Source organism: Lygodium microphyllum, chromosome 2, assembly GCF_053477565.2.
Source record: "Lygodium microphyllum isolate KBCC chromosome 2, Lygodium_microphyllum_v1.1.10, whole genome shotgun sequence".
Taxonomy (NCBI): Eukaryota; Viridiplantae; Streptophyta; class Polypodiopsida; order Schizaeales; family Lygodiaceae; genus Lygodium; species Lygodium microphyllum.
This window is the reverse complement of record NC_141136.1, coordinates 156737257-156755831: the sequence shown is the minus strand read 5'-3', so window position 1 is coordinate 156755831 and position 18575 is coordinate 156737257. Positions and strand designations below refer to the sequence as shown.

General features: G+C 40.1%; 1 protein-coding gene across 2 annotated transcripts in view; it reads right to left on the bottom strand.

The window, feature by feature from the left end:
• The window catches only part of NPU (ATP-dependent helicase/deoxyribonuclease subunit B), an 85032-nt gene extending 69616 nt beyond the window's left edge, over positions 1-15416 (bottom strand). Inside the window, exon 1 of one of the 2 annotated variants that reach the window (XR_015694896.1) lies at positions 15226-15416. Coding sequence is in view for 1 of the 2 variants with exons in the window: in XM_087700204.1 (XP_087556330.1) it covers positions 15226-15342 (117 nt within the window). In the remaining variant the exon portion in view is untranslated. The remainder of the gene's footprint in view (positions 1-15225) is intronic. The other variant, XM_087700204.1, reaches the window with a different exon arrangement.
• Positions 15417-18575: the final 3159 nt, after the last annotated feature.

The following is an 18575-nucleotide window of genomic DNA, read 5'->3' as shown; positions in this document are numbered from 1 at the left end:
TAGATTTCAGCCTCTAGCTGTTGTGTTTTGGTGACCAGCTTGCTGCCCTTCATTATTCAGCACTCTCTCATCTCTAACTCGTGGTTACAATACTTGGGATCCCTCTCCAGCGGGCGTCACTCTTTGACACTATTGCTCTGCCCTTGGGCACACTTGTACACTCTTCATTCATTTATAACTTTCATTCACTTCAAAGTTGTGTTATTTCTCTCTTTTGTTGCTTGTGTTTCTTTCTATGTTTGAGTTTTGAGTTTACTGTGTTTCCTCAATGCAAACCCTAACAACTACTCCATGGTTTTCTTCACATGGTATTAGAGTTGGTGCTCTTGTAAAGAGTATCCTGCAGATATTGTGGAGTGCTAGATTTTGTGCAATGCACATGAATGACTCGTAACCGAATCACAATGTCTCAATCACCTTCCTTGAACTCCATGATGTCTTAGCAAGCTTCTCCATCACTAGAGGCCTTGAGGAGACAAAGAGAGCGAGACATGGTATGTGGGAATGCCAACAATCACAATGTGTGACCAGCCTTCCCTTATTCAAATGTCACTAAAGACTAAAGAATGAAGTAACAGTAATGGGCGCCCACCGCCTGCAATATATAGGTGTGCAGGTACTATTAGTGTAATAAATCCATGAGCAATAAGGCATAGGTGCCTTCACCCCCAACCACCTCCTACTTAAAGGAGAATTTGCCCCTAGTGAGAAGAGAATTAAAAAAAAAGTAACAAAGACAATTGCACATAAGGTACAATAGGATGATAAAAGACATCATCTCATTCAACACCAGGCTTCCTAAGGAAGGCAAAACGCTCCGCAAAGAGACTTTTAATACGCAGATTTACAAGATTTTGGTCAGTTGAGATCTTACCAAGCTCAATAGACTTGTCCTAAATGGCCTCTCAAATATAGTAGTAACACACCACAATATGCTTTATCTTCGTATCAAAGATTAGATTCTTGGCTAACTGAATAGTACTCATAGAACCTGAATGCACGGTAGAAACCACATCAGTAATACCAAAGTTGCTACCGAATAGCCTAACTAGAGAGCCTCCTTGTAAGTCTCAGTGATTGCAACATACTCTACCTCTATAGTAAATAGGGTCGTGTATTTTTGCACCCTAGACATCCAAGAAACAGCACCTCCAGCAAAGATGAAGATATAGCCAGAGGTGGACTTCCTATTATTTGCATGTCTTACATAATCTGAGTCAATGTACCCCTGGACTCTGGTATCCTGGCCACCATAACATATACACATATCTGCAATGCCCTTAAGGTACTTCATGATATCCTTCACAACATCCCACTACAAATGCTATATTAGGACGAGTGGCTACCATGGTACACATCAAACTTTCCGACCATTGTGGATGCATAAAGGATATTAGCCATCTCAGCCTTCTATTTATCAGACTACAGACAATCGGCTTGACTAACCTTCACATGAGAAGGTAAAGAACATCTGATAGGCTTAATATCCTACATGTCAAACCAATCGAGAACCTTTTGGATATACTCTTGCGACAAGTAAAAGCCCCTTAGAGTAATTGCGCATGATGCATATCCCAAGAATATGCGATGCCTATTTCATGTCCTTCATCTCAAAGCTCTTCTTATGCTGACCTTTCAAGGCATCCAGCTCTTCATAAGCACTCCCAGCAATTAGCATATCATCGACATAGAGTACCAAAATCATAAGATTGCCATCACAAGCCCTGTTCATACATAAACATGGATCCATATCACTGCAAGTATATCCCTGTGAATTCATAAAATCATCGAACTTGTGATACCATTCCCTAAGTGCCTACTTAAGGTCATAAAGGCTACTTCTCAACTTGCACACTAGGTGTTCCTTGCCTTTTTTCTCAAAGCCCTTAGGCTACTGCATATAAATCTCATCATGCAAATCTCCGTGTAAAAAAGCCATATTGACATCCATTTGATAGAGGTCAATATCGAGCTACATAACCAAGGCCAAAACCAAGCATAGAGTAATCACCTTGATGACGTGAGAGAAGACTTCATCGAAGTCAACACCATGCTCCTGCTTAAAAGCTTTAGTAACCAATTTGGCATTATAGGCTAGCTTGAGATATATAGGGGTACTCTTCAACTTGTACACCCACTTGCATGGCAAAACATGTTTTCTACTAGACAAAGGAACCAAATCCCACGTATGATTTTTCTTTAGTGGGTCATACTCTCCCAAGAGTAACTCATCTCTAGCATGGTATCATCTTAGATAAGAGGCTCACCAGTATCTGTCACCATATCCATAGAGGGCGCAAACCGATCAAGCTCATATCTATCTCTAGTAGACCGCCACAAAATAGCCTTTAGAGCTTGTATCTCCTGTCTAGCACCATGGCCCTAGGCCACTGAAGCATTAGCTGTTGCAAGCTGTCTACCGGGCTGTACAGTAACAGGAGACTCCTCTTGAAATATCACCCTGCATACCTCAACGACCTGCTTAAGTTACTTATGCATTTTCTCTTCATGAAAAACAACATCATAGCTACAGATGACCTCCCAAGCTTGCGGATCCCATAGGCGATAGCCCATCTCACTTGCATTCCCATAACCAAGAAATAGGCATTTCACAAACTTAGGATACAGCTTATTGTATTTCTCCTTCAAAACATGGCAAAAAGCCTCAAGACACACAAATGAGCATATGATGGAAGTTTTTCAAATCATACCTCCTCTGTAACCTAACAACCAATAGTAGTACATAGGAATCGATTAAACAAACGTATGGCAATGATAACTACCTTAGCCCAAAAGTATTGCTGTAAGTCTATCTGGCTAAGCATAGTATGGGCTTACTCTTGAATCATCATATTTATGCACTCAACCATACCATTCTAGGGTAGGAATTACAAGGCAGTCAACAAATGCTTAATACCCCTCTTGTCACAAAATTGCTCAAAGGCTTTAAATACATACTCTCCCCTATCATCAGATCGTAAGCATTTCAACCTATACCCAAACTAGTTCTCAACAAAAGCAAGCCAACACCAAAGACTTTCGATTTTTGCTTTATGGGATATGCCCAAACCTTATATGAGTAATCATCAGTGAAAGTAACGAAATAACTTGTGCCACCTAAAGACTTATAGGACATACGCCCACAAATATCAGAATAAACAAGAGCTAGTGACTCACCCATGCGCATAATTCCAAACTTCTTATGCAAACTACGGTTCTACCTGTCATAACAACAATGATCACAAGAATCAAAACACTTATAGTCAAGGAACAAAAGATACTCCAAACGAGTAAGCATTTTCATTCTCTTTAAGGACATGTGCCCAAGGTGACAATGCCATAATGATACATATGGTACTATAGCCACTATCAAAACATAATCAATAGACCCAAATACAAGTAAGGGAAAAGAATGCCAGACTTGGCACCTCATGCCAGGACAAGATTTCCATAGGTAAAGCCTCCATGAGAAATCACAAATAAAGACAACATAACTAGCATCATCCAACTATCCAGCTGAAAGTAGGCTTTTAGTCAAAGCCATAACATGACTACATCATGCAAAGTAAACATATTGTCTAAAGGAAAGTATAGTTAGACATCTCCAATACCAACAATATCCAATACCAAGTCATTATCCAATCTGACAAATTCTATCACGCTATAGTAGAAGTAAAACCACTCTCAATGAGAGGTGACATGAAATGCAGCTCCTGAATCAATGAGCCAATATTGAGCATAGATGGACGAGGTGTCAGTCAACTGCAAACATCAAGAGAAGAAGCTACAAGTCTATAGCCATCATCAGAATCGGTCTGCATGACATTAATCACTTCAATCTTGGCACTGGACATGCTAGGGACAATACTGTGATCATCATTCTTCTCCTGTATCTTATCCTTTTCCTTTTCCTTGCACTTATCATCACGCATTTTATGGCACTATGGCCGAATATAACTCTGCTTCCTATAATAGTGACAAGTCAATACGGACTTACTGCCACAGAACCTACAGAAGGAAGATTGTTCTTAAATTCAATTCCCTACGAAGACAATTAACTGAAAATAGAATGAAACTCATCTAAGTGAACAAACATGGAGATCCCCTCCTTCATACGAAGGCCCATGAGTTGCTTCACCCAATACATCTAAGAGGCAGTGCTCTGCTTGTCATAGACATTGCAAATCTTATCCCATAACACCCATGTGGTTTGCCCCTCAGAGACAACATACAAAATGATTATAGATTTACATAACTCATCTAGTTCAATACAATCCTTTGCATCAAAGCATTCGATCTTTACATACTCACGTCTCAATGGCTTAATCCACAATTTCTGCACTAGGACCTGCCAAATTTGTGCCTTCCAATAGCTATTATTTGTCCCATCCAACTTCTCAATGTTAAAAATAGCACTGTTATTCAATCCACCAGCCACAATGTAAGAGATGAAAGCACAATCCAAGACAAACAGGTTGCTATAAATGACAGCAAATCGATCCCAAAATCACAACCAAATCAAGGGCTAAGCAAAAAAAATTGCCACAAAGATGAGCTTTCCACTAACTGTAATCAAGTAACTGTCAAATCCAAGTGATTGTCCTCATATAGAATACATAAAACTGAAATGATAGGCTACTATAATAAACTGTAGCAATATGCTAACAACCAGGTGTGAGCAACCAAGAAAGAAGACCAAGAACAACCGACACTAAAGGCTGTTACAATTGCAAAGTGTTAGTAATCATACGTGTGGTAGGCATAGATATCATGCACATAAGAGACCTCAAGGTAAAGAGAGAAGAGCTGCCAAATGCATAACCCATTAAGCAAAGCTCAATACATAACCCAGAAGCATATAAATATCACTGACAATACACTACCAGACATAAGTGTCAGGTTCAAAGTAAGTGATCAAATCAACCCATTGTAGAATAACTGCATCCAATATATATCAAGAGAGTAGTAAATGTCCCACAATCTCAGTGAAAGCAAGCTTAAGCTCAACTATATAAATCCAAAGCTCTATGGAACAACAAAAGTAGTGCAAGTAACTCCCACTAAAACAAAAGCAAATATCAAACGAGCAATGTAAACTCAAAACATCAAGTACATGACATCCAAGTATCCGAGATACATGAGCATAAGCTAGGAGTATAAAACCCAATAGATTCTTCGAGCCGTATCTACATAAGCCACTGAAGTAACCAAGGCATAGCCAAGATCAATGTAACAGAGCTCAAATCTCAACTCAAAAGCATGCCATAGCATATCGGAAAGTATACATAACAACTAAAGTAGTGGTACATCCATTGAGTGTCCCATAAAACATCAATGAGCATTAGGCATAAGCTTTTCACTGATAAATGCTTGCTGCCATGTTATTACAGCACTAAGATGACAGTGAAATCTAAGCTATTTCAAGCTCAAATCAGTCCCAAAAGCATAACTATACCATCCATGCACCAAAATAGCACCCCTGCAGCATCAAACGCACATTATGGAAATTACTGTTTGCTGTCCAAACCAGAACTGTTCTGTTCTGTGTGAAATAGAAAACAGAAAACTGCACAAAATCAACTATGTGAGTACCCAGATCTGTAACTCTAATTGTGCTCTTTGTTTCTAGCTATAGAACGCCCAAATCCGATACCATATGCCAAAGTTATGGCTAAAATACGACAGTGTTGTCAAGCTATCATAGCTGTCCACAACTTCTACAACATGCTCTATATGCACTCAAAATGGATAAAATGGTTGCTCTTCAATTCAATAAGCATTCAACGAGACTCAACTAAGCCTAGGGAAGCTCCTCAACAAGCACAATCAATGCATACCTCGAGAGGGAGAAGCAATGGTTGTCATGAAACCTTTAGTTGAACGTTCGAATCCGGGCTAAAACAAAGGATAAAGAAGCTCCTCGAATGGTTGGCTATGATACTAATTGAACGGTAGAGCCCGAGTAGAAGTACACAAGCGGAAGCAAAAGCAAAGAATGAGCTATGGCAGATAGAGCAAGAGAGTGAGACACCGTCTGTGGAACTCCAACAATCACAATGTGTGACTAGCCTTCCCTTAATCAAATGTCACTGATAGAATAAAAAATGAAGTGATAATGATGGACACCCGCCACCTGCAACGTACATGTGTAGATACTGTCAGTGTAATGAATACATAGGTAGTTAGGCATAGGCACCTTTACCCCCAATAGCGAGGAAAACCACACCCCACCTTCACCTTCACCTTCTTTATCTTCTCCTATTTCAAATTTCAATCTCTTGACAGAGGAGGAGTTTGAAGAGTACTTGCGCATCATGTATAGTGGATCTTACACCACTCCAACCAGTATTGCTATACCATGCGGACCGATTGGCGAGGCTGGCCACCTCTCCGATCATGGAGGACGTACAAAATTTGGGATGACTAGCGATCCATCTTCATTTCAGCCAAGCCTAGTGTTAGGCTTGTACAACCCCGTTGAGTCGTATAAATCAAAACCCTCTCTTGTTTCTATTTTTTGTTGTGCAATATCCAAATGATTTTTTGTATGTAAACATCAATAGAGGGGACTCTCGAAGCAAGCATCCTTCATCAAGTATATCTACATCTTCCGTTTCATTCGAGTATGTAAGCCACACTTCTCAAATCCCTCTCCTCCTACCCACCTCTTCTAGCCCACGCCCCAATTTCCTCTCTTCTTTATTTCAAAACCTTGTATTACACTCCACATCCGCATCCAACACACTTGGAACCTCCGTTTCTGTCCTAGCATATTCTCATTCTCCATTCCATACTCACACTTTCATACCACTTCAAATCACGTTGCATCGTTACATGATATGCCACCCTTTAACACTATTCCCTCCACCTTTCTCCATGTGAGCACATCATTTCCCTCTGGGATGACTGTGACAGGCATCCCCCTCACTACCCCTAGTCACACACCTCCTTGGACCTCTCAAATACAGGAACTTCCATCCTCTGCTTATGGTGCATCATCACACTTTCCATGGATCACTCCACACGAATTCCCATCCTCTACTCCACGTGTCCTTATCCCTCCTCCATGGGCTCCTCCTGCATTTACATATCCATGCCTAGCCAATCCATGCCCACATTCAAATCCATCATGCACACTTCCCATAGGCATGGTGGGCACTCTGGGATTACTTCACAAGTGTACTCCTCTACCCCACTCTATCCCCCCTATCCACCCTACCCCCTTTATACACTTTATCCATCTCCTAGCATTGCCACTCCTGTTGCAATGGCCAAGATAGCCTTCATGGATAAGACCTGTTTTAACACGTTGAATTCCACCACTTGGTCAAACTTCATGCAACAAGTGCTTGAATCCCAAGGACTTTGGGACCTCGTTGTTGGTCTAAAGCCTATGCCGCACCCTCCATTAGCTCACCTTCATCTCATCCGTCAATGAAAAGCCCACAATGCCACAGCCAATGTTCAACTAATATAGGGATTGCTTGCTAAGTTTCACTCTCAGTTGCAGCATTTGCCCCTCACATTTGAGCATTGGAGTCTCTCATTGTCCACTACGCAGCACGAAATCACACTCGACGTATCAATGTCAATTTTGAGCTTCAAGAGTTTTCCATTAAGGAAAGGGATGATCTAAAAGTCAAGTTGGCCACATATCAATGGTACTCATTGAGTTTGCCATTGTAGGCTCCCCGAAGTCAAATGATGATTAGGTTACGTTCTTCTTAAACAAGTTGCCCAACAAAACTTCCATTTTATCCAGCACATTATCTCACTACCTAGATTACTAACCTTCTACGAGTTTGAGTGTCAGTTCTTGCATTACACATGGCTGCACGATCAAGTCCATAAAAAAGCCTCCACATAGCCTCACCATAAGCAAAGGGGGTTTGTTGCCTCTTCTTCTGGAGGGAAAACCAACAGTGGCAAGAATTCACAAGATGCAAAGGTAAGCTAATTAAAGAGTGACTCCTCTTTCTTAGACGGAACCAAAGAAACAAAACCCATCTAGCAAACAACTTCCTAAGAAAAATACATTTTGCATATACTACAGAGGTTCGGCCATGTGGACGAAGAGTATAATACCAAGGCCCATAGTCTTCCACCTAGAAAACCACAACAAACTGCTACGATTGCCTTCACTCCAGCTGCCCAGTCCAATGTGGCTACACCTCCTGTTGGTGCACCATCTACTCCATTTGCCCCAATGGCTATTAAACATGCGACACGCCGACAGCCTTAGCAGCTGATATCTTTCGCTAATCCTAAAGAATTAGATGATTGGCCTACTAGTACCGATCCCATTGCAATTTACACATCCACTTCATTCACCTCCATCTAGGACCTCACCATCTCGTCAAGCATTTCATTGGTAGACCCCTGCTAGTAGGAGTACGTGATGGTGGCCACATCCTTGGATTAGCTCCATCTTTGCACTCTTAAGTCTTTAGACTGTTGAGTCGGGCCCATAGGATTTTGCCCTTAGATTTTCCTTCTTAAGTCTTCAGTTGCATTTACTCCCACACACATACACATTTGCATCATTACATTGTTCATTCAGTTTTGCCTTTTCGTTTCAGTTTTGTTTTTTGAAGCATCTCACTACTAGCTTTTGTGCTTGCAGCTCTTCATCTCTTTTGCAAGGTTTAGTTTTCAGTGTAAGGCTAACATGCAAGTTTGCACCAATCCCACCTAAGGTCGAGACTTGGGATATGTGAAACCAGCCTTCCTCCTCGAATAGGGTGGTAAATAACCTGATTTAGCACTAATTACAACAAGCATAAAATTCACATAAACTGAAAATGCACACTTTACCACTTTAAACTTGGATATTTTACACCCTATTGGCCCCAAAATTGGTGTCCCTTCCGGTATTTCTTTATCTTATATTGCAAATGGAAGGAGTGCAGCTAAGATCCTTTGATCTCCTCCGCTAATCTAAGTGCCTCTTGTTATCAAAACTGACCAGCAAGACTCCAAACCAATTTGCCCCTTGGTTTTCTTAGGGATTGGCCTTTATCCTGCTCCTTGAAAGACAAATTCAATCCTGATATTGGTTGGCTAGCCTCTTAAACCTCCCTCAAATTTCTCAATTTCAGTCGTTGGAGTTCAAGTCCTAGGCCCTCAATTCAGAACACGCATCCCAAGGCAGCTATCAAAACCCTAATTTCTACTTTAAATTAGGGTTTACATCAAAGATTGACTAAAATCTCTTTCTCTGATGGCTCAAACTGCTGAAAAATATTGAGATAACTTGAGACATGGCTAGGGGATGAGAGAGAATACTATAGAGAGAGAAATTTCAAAGCTTTATGGCAAGTAACACTAAAAAACTACTACTATCTTACTGAAAACAGCCATGAAGCTGTCACCTAAAGCTTAGGACCACCAGAAAGACTCTTGCCCCATCCTATATATTGTCAACTGCACCAAAAGGACCTTGGGCTACTATCACCTACTACTGGAGGGCTCCAAACAGCTGTCACATGCTATAGGACTGATCCTTAGTGGCTGCAAATCACATCAGTAGCCTCTCCTTGTTCTCTAATAGCCTCCTTCTCTCCCACAATGTCTACAATAGACTTCCACCAGCCCCTAAAAATGTTTATCCCACTTGCATGGGCAAGTTTTGCCAAGTGACAGGTTTCTAATCCTGCTTTCCAGCATTATCCAACTTATTAAAATTAATTTTCAGAATATTAATTCTGAAAATTAATTTAATAATTTTCAAAATATTAATTCTGAAAATTAATTTAATCATTATTCTAATACTCGAAAATTTTATTTCACCAACCAATTAGTTAAATTGGTTCAGCCAATTTGTCTTCCAAGTATCCTTTAACAGTTATTAGCCACTAGACCAACATTAATTAATTAATTAATAACTAGTCTCTGATGTCCCCACTGACATTAGTGGCCAATAGGCCCAAATCTCACTGACACCAAGTACCACCTAGTACTTGTCACACATAACTTATTACAACTTTTGCCTTTGGTACCAACTGATATCTCAAGGTCCTAGGTCCCACACTGAGAAATAATTGACTTGCATCTCGCATGTGCAAGTGGCATTGGCACATTTGAATAACGTTTGAATAAATGCTAAGCAAAGCAATAAAATTTCACATCCTCATGACAATGCACATCATTCCATTCATGGTTTCATCATTCTAGGAGTTTTGCTCTTCTACCAACACGGAGACTTCCTCTCCTAAGGCAAATCGTGCAACATCTCTTTTGATGCTATCATAGTGGTACCTTCTATCTTATTCTTCCATTTGGAATGCTTCCTCACATCATGGTTCTCAAAACCACCCGAACACTGACATCCAGCTCCTCTTCCTCCTTCGACATCGACATCCATAGTTGAGAGGGGTTTGCTACACTTCTTGGTATTCTCTAGGTTTCGGCACTTAACTTCGACATCGGCCTTTCCCCCCCCCTATTATACCTTCTCCTTTGCATTGCATGATTTTATCATCTTTGTAAAGGGCACTTGGACGAGTGAACAATTTCCCCGTGAGGGACACTATCCAAGTAGCACCTACTACATGAGCATTTTCAACATATAGCATACTATTGTTAGCGAGATCAGGTCCTGGTCGGGCAGCCAGTCAGACTACCCAATCGGACTGCCATATGGCAATCCGACCTGATCCAGGACAATCGGTTGCATTTAATGCAGCCGACCTGCATATTTTGGCGCCTGTTTTGTGGCTATTTATAGCCAAAATTTCTGCAGTCTGCCCACTTTCTTCTGCTCGCAGATTACAGGCTGGAGGCTCATGCAGATTCCGTCTCTGTTCGCAGATTTCAGACCGGAGACAGTGCAGACTGCAGCGGACTTCGAGGTGAACAGCAGGTTGCATCGTCGAGGTGGAGACACGCAGTCTAGCGCACTACGCCCGTGTATATATCTGCATATCTTTGTATACAGCACACTTTATACAACAGATCTTCATCTTCCACTATCTCTTTCTCTCTCTTCTCTCTCTCTGCATTCTCTCTCTCAGTCCTACGCTTCCGCACCGCTGCACTCTGACAACTATGCATCTCATTGTGTAGAGCACCCCTATGAGGATCTTGAGTTGTCTCCATTGAAGGTTCTTACACCACACCACCACTCCTTCGTCGCCCTTTCCCTCATTATCCTTACTCTCGAGTGGATGGATAGCTTGTCTGTTTTGTGATGGGTTGGACCTAACTATCCCTTCTTATTCTTTCGTATGGTATACTTACTTAATCAACCGCAAACCATCCCTAAACACACCTTTTTTTTTTAACAAAACAAAAAAAAAACTATTCCATCCGCCTTTGCAAAACTCGGTAGGCTACTGAACAACCGACGTACACCCTTTGTCTGATACCCTGTCCTCTCTAGGGTGACTACTTAGACTCCCTTGGTAAGATAACCATTGACTCTGTAGTCTTGGTACACCATGGGACAGCCACTATGAACCCTTTGTCTGATACCTTGATTGGTTTGAGATGGACCCCTTAGGCAAAACCTAGCTTAGCCTTCCTTACTAACCCTGTTTTGGATTTGAGAGGGGGTATTGAGCTAAGAAATGCATTATATGCTGGTTAGACTCTTAAGCAGCCACAAAACATGCTTATTTATTTAAAACACAAAAACGGTGTGTGGTTCGAGAGAGTTTCTATGAAACTCTAATTTGGGAGGGTCCATCCATATCTATGGATAGACAAGCTGCCCCATTCAATCTTCATCCCTTTGTGCAGGTTTCTCACTTTACCATACAAATTTCAGCCATCAGCCACCTACAATCTGCTATTGAGCCATCACCAACTGCAGCCCATCACTATCCAGCTCTAGGCAGCTTGCTTCCAGCCATCACCCTATTGTTTGGAGGTCTCCATCTGCTATGTCATCATAACACCTGATCAACCTGCATTTTCAACATCTAGTGCCAAGTGACAGGCTACTGCCATCTGCCCACCAGGCAATTTCTGCAGTACTTGTGTTTTTATTGTCCAGCACACTACCTACATCAACAAACACCTCTCCTATTGTCTCCTAATAGTTTCCTGCCTTGGGAGATCAATCTTCAACCTTCCCTAATGGTATACTACTACGTTTACTAGATTTCAGCCTCCACTTGTTGTGTTTGGGTAACTAGCTTGCTACCCTTCATTATTCAGCACTCTCTCATCTTTGACTCGTGGTTACAATACTTGGGATCCGTCTCCTGTGGACATCACTCTCCGACACTACTACTCTGCCCTTGGACACTTGTACACTCTTCATTCATTTACAATTTTCATTCACTTCATAGTTTTATTATTTCTCTCTCCTTCTGTTTGTTTCTATGTTTGGGTTTTGAGTTTTGCTTTTAGGGCTTGATTTTTACACATCTTTCTCTCTATTGTTGTGTCTCTATCATGGTTGTACACTATGTTTTTTCAGTACAAACCCTAGCAGTCACTCCACAGTTTTCTTCACAAGGTGGCCCTTTGGACTCCTAAGCATAGTAGCTAAGAAACGCGTTTCTTTGAATTTAAAACTTACGAAATGTTTCTTAAAGTACGAAACGTTTTTTAGAGTAAAAAACGTGGGCGTTTTTTAAATTTTTAATTTTTTTAGTGAATTGGAATTCAAAACATGGTTTTTTTGACAAAAACTATTGGGCAATGTTAAACATGATGATGATGATGTGTAATTGCTCGTGAGGGCTCAAGATTTTGGATGAGAGACTGATTTTTTGTGATTTTGTTTAGTTATTAGACTTTGTCAATCTAGTATCTATTCTTATCTCGAGGTTTGAATATTATGCGACTTTAGTCTCATTTATGAGTTACTTATGATATATTACGATTCATTCTCAATTTTGACATTTTGTCAGTTTGTTTTGAAATGAGAATCATGATGTTGCAACTTTGACTCAGTCCATATTATAGATAGGCTATTTACATGTTAATTTCAATTTTCTTTGTATGATATGTATAAATCATAATGTTTGAGTTCTATTCTATGGTGTAGCTTGTCCAAAGACTAACTTTGACATAAGTGACAAGTCAATAATGGATCGTGGATATGTAACTTATAATGTATTATTCTCAATTGACTCTATTATCACTCAAGCTCAATTAGTCATTCTTTGTTTAAGAGAGAGTTCCATAAAGGTTTAGAACCTCTTTCCCCAATCAAAACTATTAAAAATCCCTATATAAAAAAAACCCGCGTTTCTTATTTTATCCCCTCTTGAAAGAAACTTACGAAACACATTTCCGACGTTTCGTTTCTAAATGTTTCAGATGTTTCTGGCTGCTATGCTCCTAAGGTAAGACAACCATTACCTCTATAGTCTGGGTAGATTCTTGGGCAGCCATCGTGCACCCACATTAGGGTATTCTAGAATGAGCTATACTTACAGTCCCTCCTAAGTTTCAATTTTGAGCATACGAAGGGATGTTAAGCTAAAAAGATGCAAACCTTCATAAGCTTGTTTTCAACAATCCCAAACTCAAAATGCTACAAAGTTTCTATGTCCCATAAGCAAACACTCAAACTTTTCAATTGGATCCACATCTATAAGTAGACAGGCTCTAACATCCTAATGGGTGGTTGGATTAGTCTTTCTATTTTGTAATGTTGGAGCCTGTCATCCCCCTCATTTTCTCACTCCACTCAATTTCTTTTTTTCTTTTAAGATAGTTCAATGTACCTTTGTAGGCTCCAATAGGTCACTAGGCAATTGACAAGTACTCTTTGTCTAATGCCTCACCTCTTTGGGGTGGCCCTTTGGGCTCCCGAGGTAAGATAACAATCGCCTCTATAGTCTTGGTAGGTTCCATCATGCACACTTGGACCGATACCCCAGTTAGTATAGAGTGGGACGCCTCAAGGTATTTCGGTGTGAGCTATCCTTGCAATCCCTCCTAGATTCCAATTTTGCGAATGAGAGGGGTATTAACTCGTCTTATTTTAATCAATCATCTCCTAGTTGTGAGCTCCATTAGAGTCTAACAAAGACATTGGAGCTCTAACTGTTTTCTACCCTTTCTAGAGTATGTATTTCAGTGCATTACACTTTTCACTCAGTTTCAATCAATTTTAGTGTGTTCCCATTAGCTGTTTGAGAGATCTAGCTCGTAGCATTTCTTTTTCAGTGCTTAGAGGCTGCATTCAAACTGGGGCAACCAGTTATTTGCTGGCCATCAACATTTCTTCAAGAAAACCATCCCTAGCTATAGGTCAGCCACTTTCATCATCATGATGTCGCATTCAATCGATTTTGGTCATTTTCAGCTATTTATAGCTGGCCCTGCTTACTGGCAGCTACCCTGTCTTGCAGATTTCAGCACTCTCTAACATCTGGTGGCACTCCCCATCCTCCAATGCTCATCTCCATCATTAGCCTAATCCAGTGCCCACTGTGAAGATATGCTAGGGTTCGCATAGGGAAAACACAAGATGTACGACCACAACTAAACACAATAACGCAATAAATGCAAACCTTAGAGTGAAGTCATTAGTTAATCCTCTAAATTGATGTAATGTGACGTGTTGTGTGCATCTTACTAGTGATTGAAAAACTAATGACATGCGGCTACTGATCCAATCATTTGTGAGGCATGCAAGGATGTATTTGAACCAACCATGTGCAAAGCAAGAACATGAACAAGTGTCAATCATCATGAAATGATGAACATAATTATGCTAGTTAGATGTCATATTATTAGTTTGTGTGCGCTTGTCTTTATGATGCATCCACATAACAAGTCTTGCACAAAGACCCCGCATTCATCATTCCATTTTCCTGAGTAACAAACGCATTCTCTTGAGTAGAAGGACTATTGGCCCAAGGGTAAGAGGGTACAATGCATGTGCAAAGGTTCCCACCAGGCCGTTCACCAGAGGAAGAAGACCACATCGCGTAAGGGAAAAAGGAAAACCGTCATCGGGAGAAGAAACTTAAACCAAGTGTGCTGTTCCACTGGTTGCCACGCAATGCGTCCAGCTGATCGGTAATAACGTGAGAAAGTTTTGATTCTTAAATTTGCAGGCACATGATCAAAGTTCCTCCTGAAATGCCAAATCGCTCCTAGCCCCGCTATGCCAGTCTTCCGTGTTCTTACAGATAAACGCAGATCTTGCCTGAAATGATTAGATTTTGCCGACGGGATGGAGATACTAATAGCAACAATGCTAAGAATAACGCTCGCTACGAGAAAGGAAAAAGACACGAGTTCATGGACGATACTTACGTTGTGGTATTGGCCCGCTAAGGCCATTGGAACAAAATCGCCAGGACGATAGCCGTGGCATGACACTGTGAAGTTAAGCCAGACCAGCACCAGCAGACCAGCGCCGCGCAAGTCCATCTCTCTCTCTCTCTCTCTCTCTCTCTCTCTCTCTCTCTCAGCTTCAGAGGGGTTCTATTTTTGGTCTGCCCAAAGCGAAGGCCTTTCGCTTTAGAGTTTGACTTGATTCGAGAAACCATGAATCTATTTAAATTTTAAATTTTTAAAAGCTATGGATGGTGCAGAAAATGAAAGAACTATACTTATTTATTAAGTATCAAATAACTTAGAATAGATCATGTACAATGTATTCCTATGCTATATCAAGTTTCTCCTCTTCAAAAAGTGATATTTTTTACATCTCAGCAGGTGTTCATGCAGATTGTTGTAACATGCAATTATTGCATTCTTTTCCACAACCGTGTCCTACTCTAGTTCTTGCCTTGCCTATGCTATCAACCGTTGCCTCTGTGTTGAATGTTCTTTGAATGATTCATAGGTTTGAATTTCTTTTTTCTATTGGATCTTTTTTATGTTGCTAGAGTATTTTTCAACATTCGTCATGTTGTCTAAGTGCACCTTTTCGTTTTGTTTGCATATGATATTATAGGTAAAGTGTTTGGTCTTGTTTCTCTACGTCATCACTTTTGAATTAGCTCATGGGTATTACTTGGAGTGGGTGCTGGATGATGTGGCAACATTCGTGGTGGCTGAGGTTGATGTTTTGGTGCTTTGTAAAAGTTTGGTTTGTTGTTGTTCCACTCAACTCTACACTTTTACAATGAATCTTACCATTGTTAGAGATAGGGTCTTTTTGGGGGGGTCAGAGGGGGGCGGGGGGGAGCGGGGGTCTGCTTTAAATGTATTGCAAGTTTAAAAGAAGGTATGTTTGAATCCTTGCTTATCACATATATGATACACTAAATGGATTGCTTTGGGTATCATGGATTTGGTTATAGACCTCTCTTTTGAGTAAGTATGTGACATTTTTAATGGTTACGACAGGCTTTTTCATGTGACCATGAGTATAGTGGTTCTTTTCCGTGCATGTTTTTAGTGTTTTATCGACTTCTTCTTTTGTCACTTCTGTTAGGGTCTCAAGCGAGATGTTGAATCCGTAATGTAGGATCTTGATTGCGTACATGTTGATACCATTTGTTTTGGTATTTAGTAGGACTTGGGTAGCACTTGTGCGTTAAATTTCATTGAGTACATCTTTTAGAAGTTATGCATCTAAGATGTGTTTATGTTTGTATGGTTAGATTATAGAAAAATAAATACTTTTCAGATCGTAGCAAGATTTGTACATTTTGTGATTTTCTTCTATTCTCTAGGTGGATTGGTATTGAGTATATATGCTTAGATATGTCCATCTAATTTTGGAAGTCATTGTAATTTGTAAAGTCGTCAATGTATGTCAATGGTCTTTGCCCAGTGACATTTATCATTCTCATCTCGTCTATTATCAATAAGTATCTACAGCATTGTGGATCAATGAGATGGTACTCGATTTGGTGTTGGATGTTCCTGTGGTTTTGAATGTATAGCTTGAATATCGGCATGCATAGTTCAATGTGGTTACTTAAACTTATATTTGAAATGAAGGTTGCCACTTAAATAGAAATTAACACAGAACTAATAGGAAATGCTGAATTAATAAGAAATGCTGGAAACCATAGCTTGCCATTTCTTAATTCAAGATGTCTCACAACCAAGAACTACAAGAAATGTTGAAGCCATGGAAGCTTGAGAATCAATTGATAAAGGTTTCTACAAGGAACTCGCCCCTTACAATGGTGGGGAAGGAAATACCTTCAAGCTCCAAGAAGTGGAGATATGTAAAATGATTCAAAGATGATTTACATTGGCACCCTCTTGCCTTTTATACTCTAGTCCAAAATAGACTAATTTACTAAGTAAAGCAACATGAAAATTGCTTTATTACAATCCATCCTCATCAAAATCCAATTTTGGCGTCGATAGGTCAATTATTTTCATGACAGAAAATGAATACATCAAGCTATCCATTGTACGATGAACTAACCATCTTCTTGAAGAAGCCATGGAAACTTATCCAAATAAATAGCATGTGGCCAAGATGATTCTTCCATAGGCAATCCCTTCCACTTGACAAGGTATTCCATAATAATTCGATTCCTTGGAACCTTCTCTCTCTTGCCAACAATTCTGTTGGGCTCATAGATGATTAAACCATCTTCATCAAGAGGAGGTAATTCTTCAAGAACTTGTATGTTAGGCCCAATATATTTCTTGAGTTGAGACAAATGAAAAACATTATGAATGCGTGCGGTAGGAGATAGATCAAGTTGGTAAGCAAGATCCCCAACTTTCTTTATGATTTGATATGGACCATAATAGCGATGAGCAAGCTTATTATGTCCACCCTTGAGAGAAACATAATGAGACTTAGGTACTTTCAAAAATACCCACTCTCCTTCTTCAAAATCCACATGCCTTCTTTTATCATCCGCATATGATTTCATTGTCTCTTGTGCCTTGTTGATATTTTCTTTGCACTGCTTCATTAAGGCTTCCATCTTTTCTAACTCTTCTCAAGCAAGAGGATTCACTTCATCATGAAACAATGCTGAAGGTACTTGGACTTTATATCCATATAATGCCTCAAATGGTGACATACCAATACTCATGTGATGAGTATTATTATAATAGAACTTTGCCCGATGAATCCAATGATCCCATGCATTCTGTGTATCATGACAAAAGTGTATGAGGTAGATTTCTAACCATTTATTGACCCTTTCAGTTTGGCCATCTGTTTGTGGGTGATAGGCAGTACTTGGAGTTAGTTTTGTACCCATGGAAGTAAAAAGACCTTTCCAAAAATTCCCCATGAACTTGGAATCCCTATCAGAAACAATCTTCATAGGAATTCCATGAAGTCTGAAAATCTCTTCCATGAATTGATCCGCCACCTATTTGGCTGAATATTGGACTTTGGTACGTATGAAGTGGGCTGATTTTGTAAGACGATCAACCACAACAAAAATGCTATTCTAACCCTGCTTAGTGGTAGGAAGTCCTGTAATAAAATCCATGCTAATATCAGTCCATTTACCATGTGAAATAGGGAAAGGCTGAAGTAAACCACTAGGCAATAGATTTGAATCTTTATCCTGTTGGCATGGTAAGCACTGCATCACATATTCCTTGACATCTTTCCAAAGTCCCTTCAAATAGAAACATTTATGGATCTTGTCAAAGGTTTTAAACAATCCAATATGTCCTGCCAAAGGAGAAGAATGCATCTCTTGTAAGATTCGGGATCTAAATGA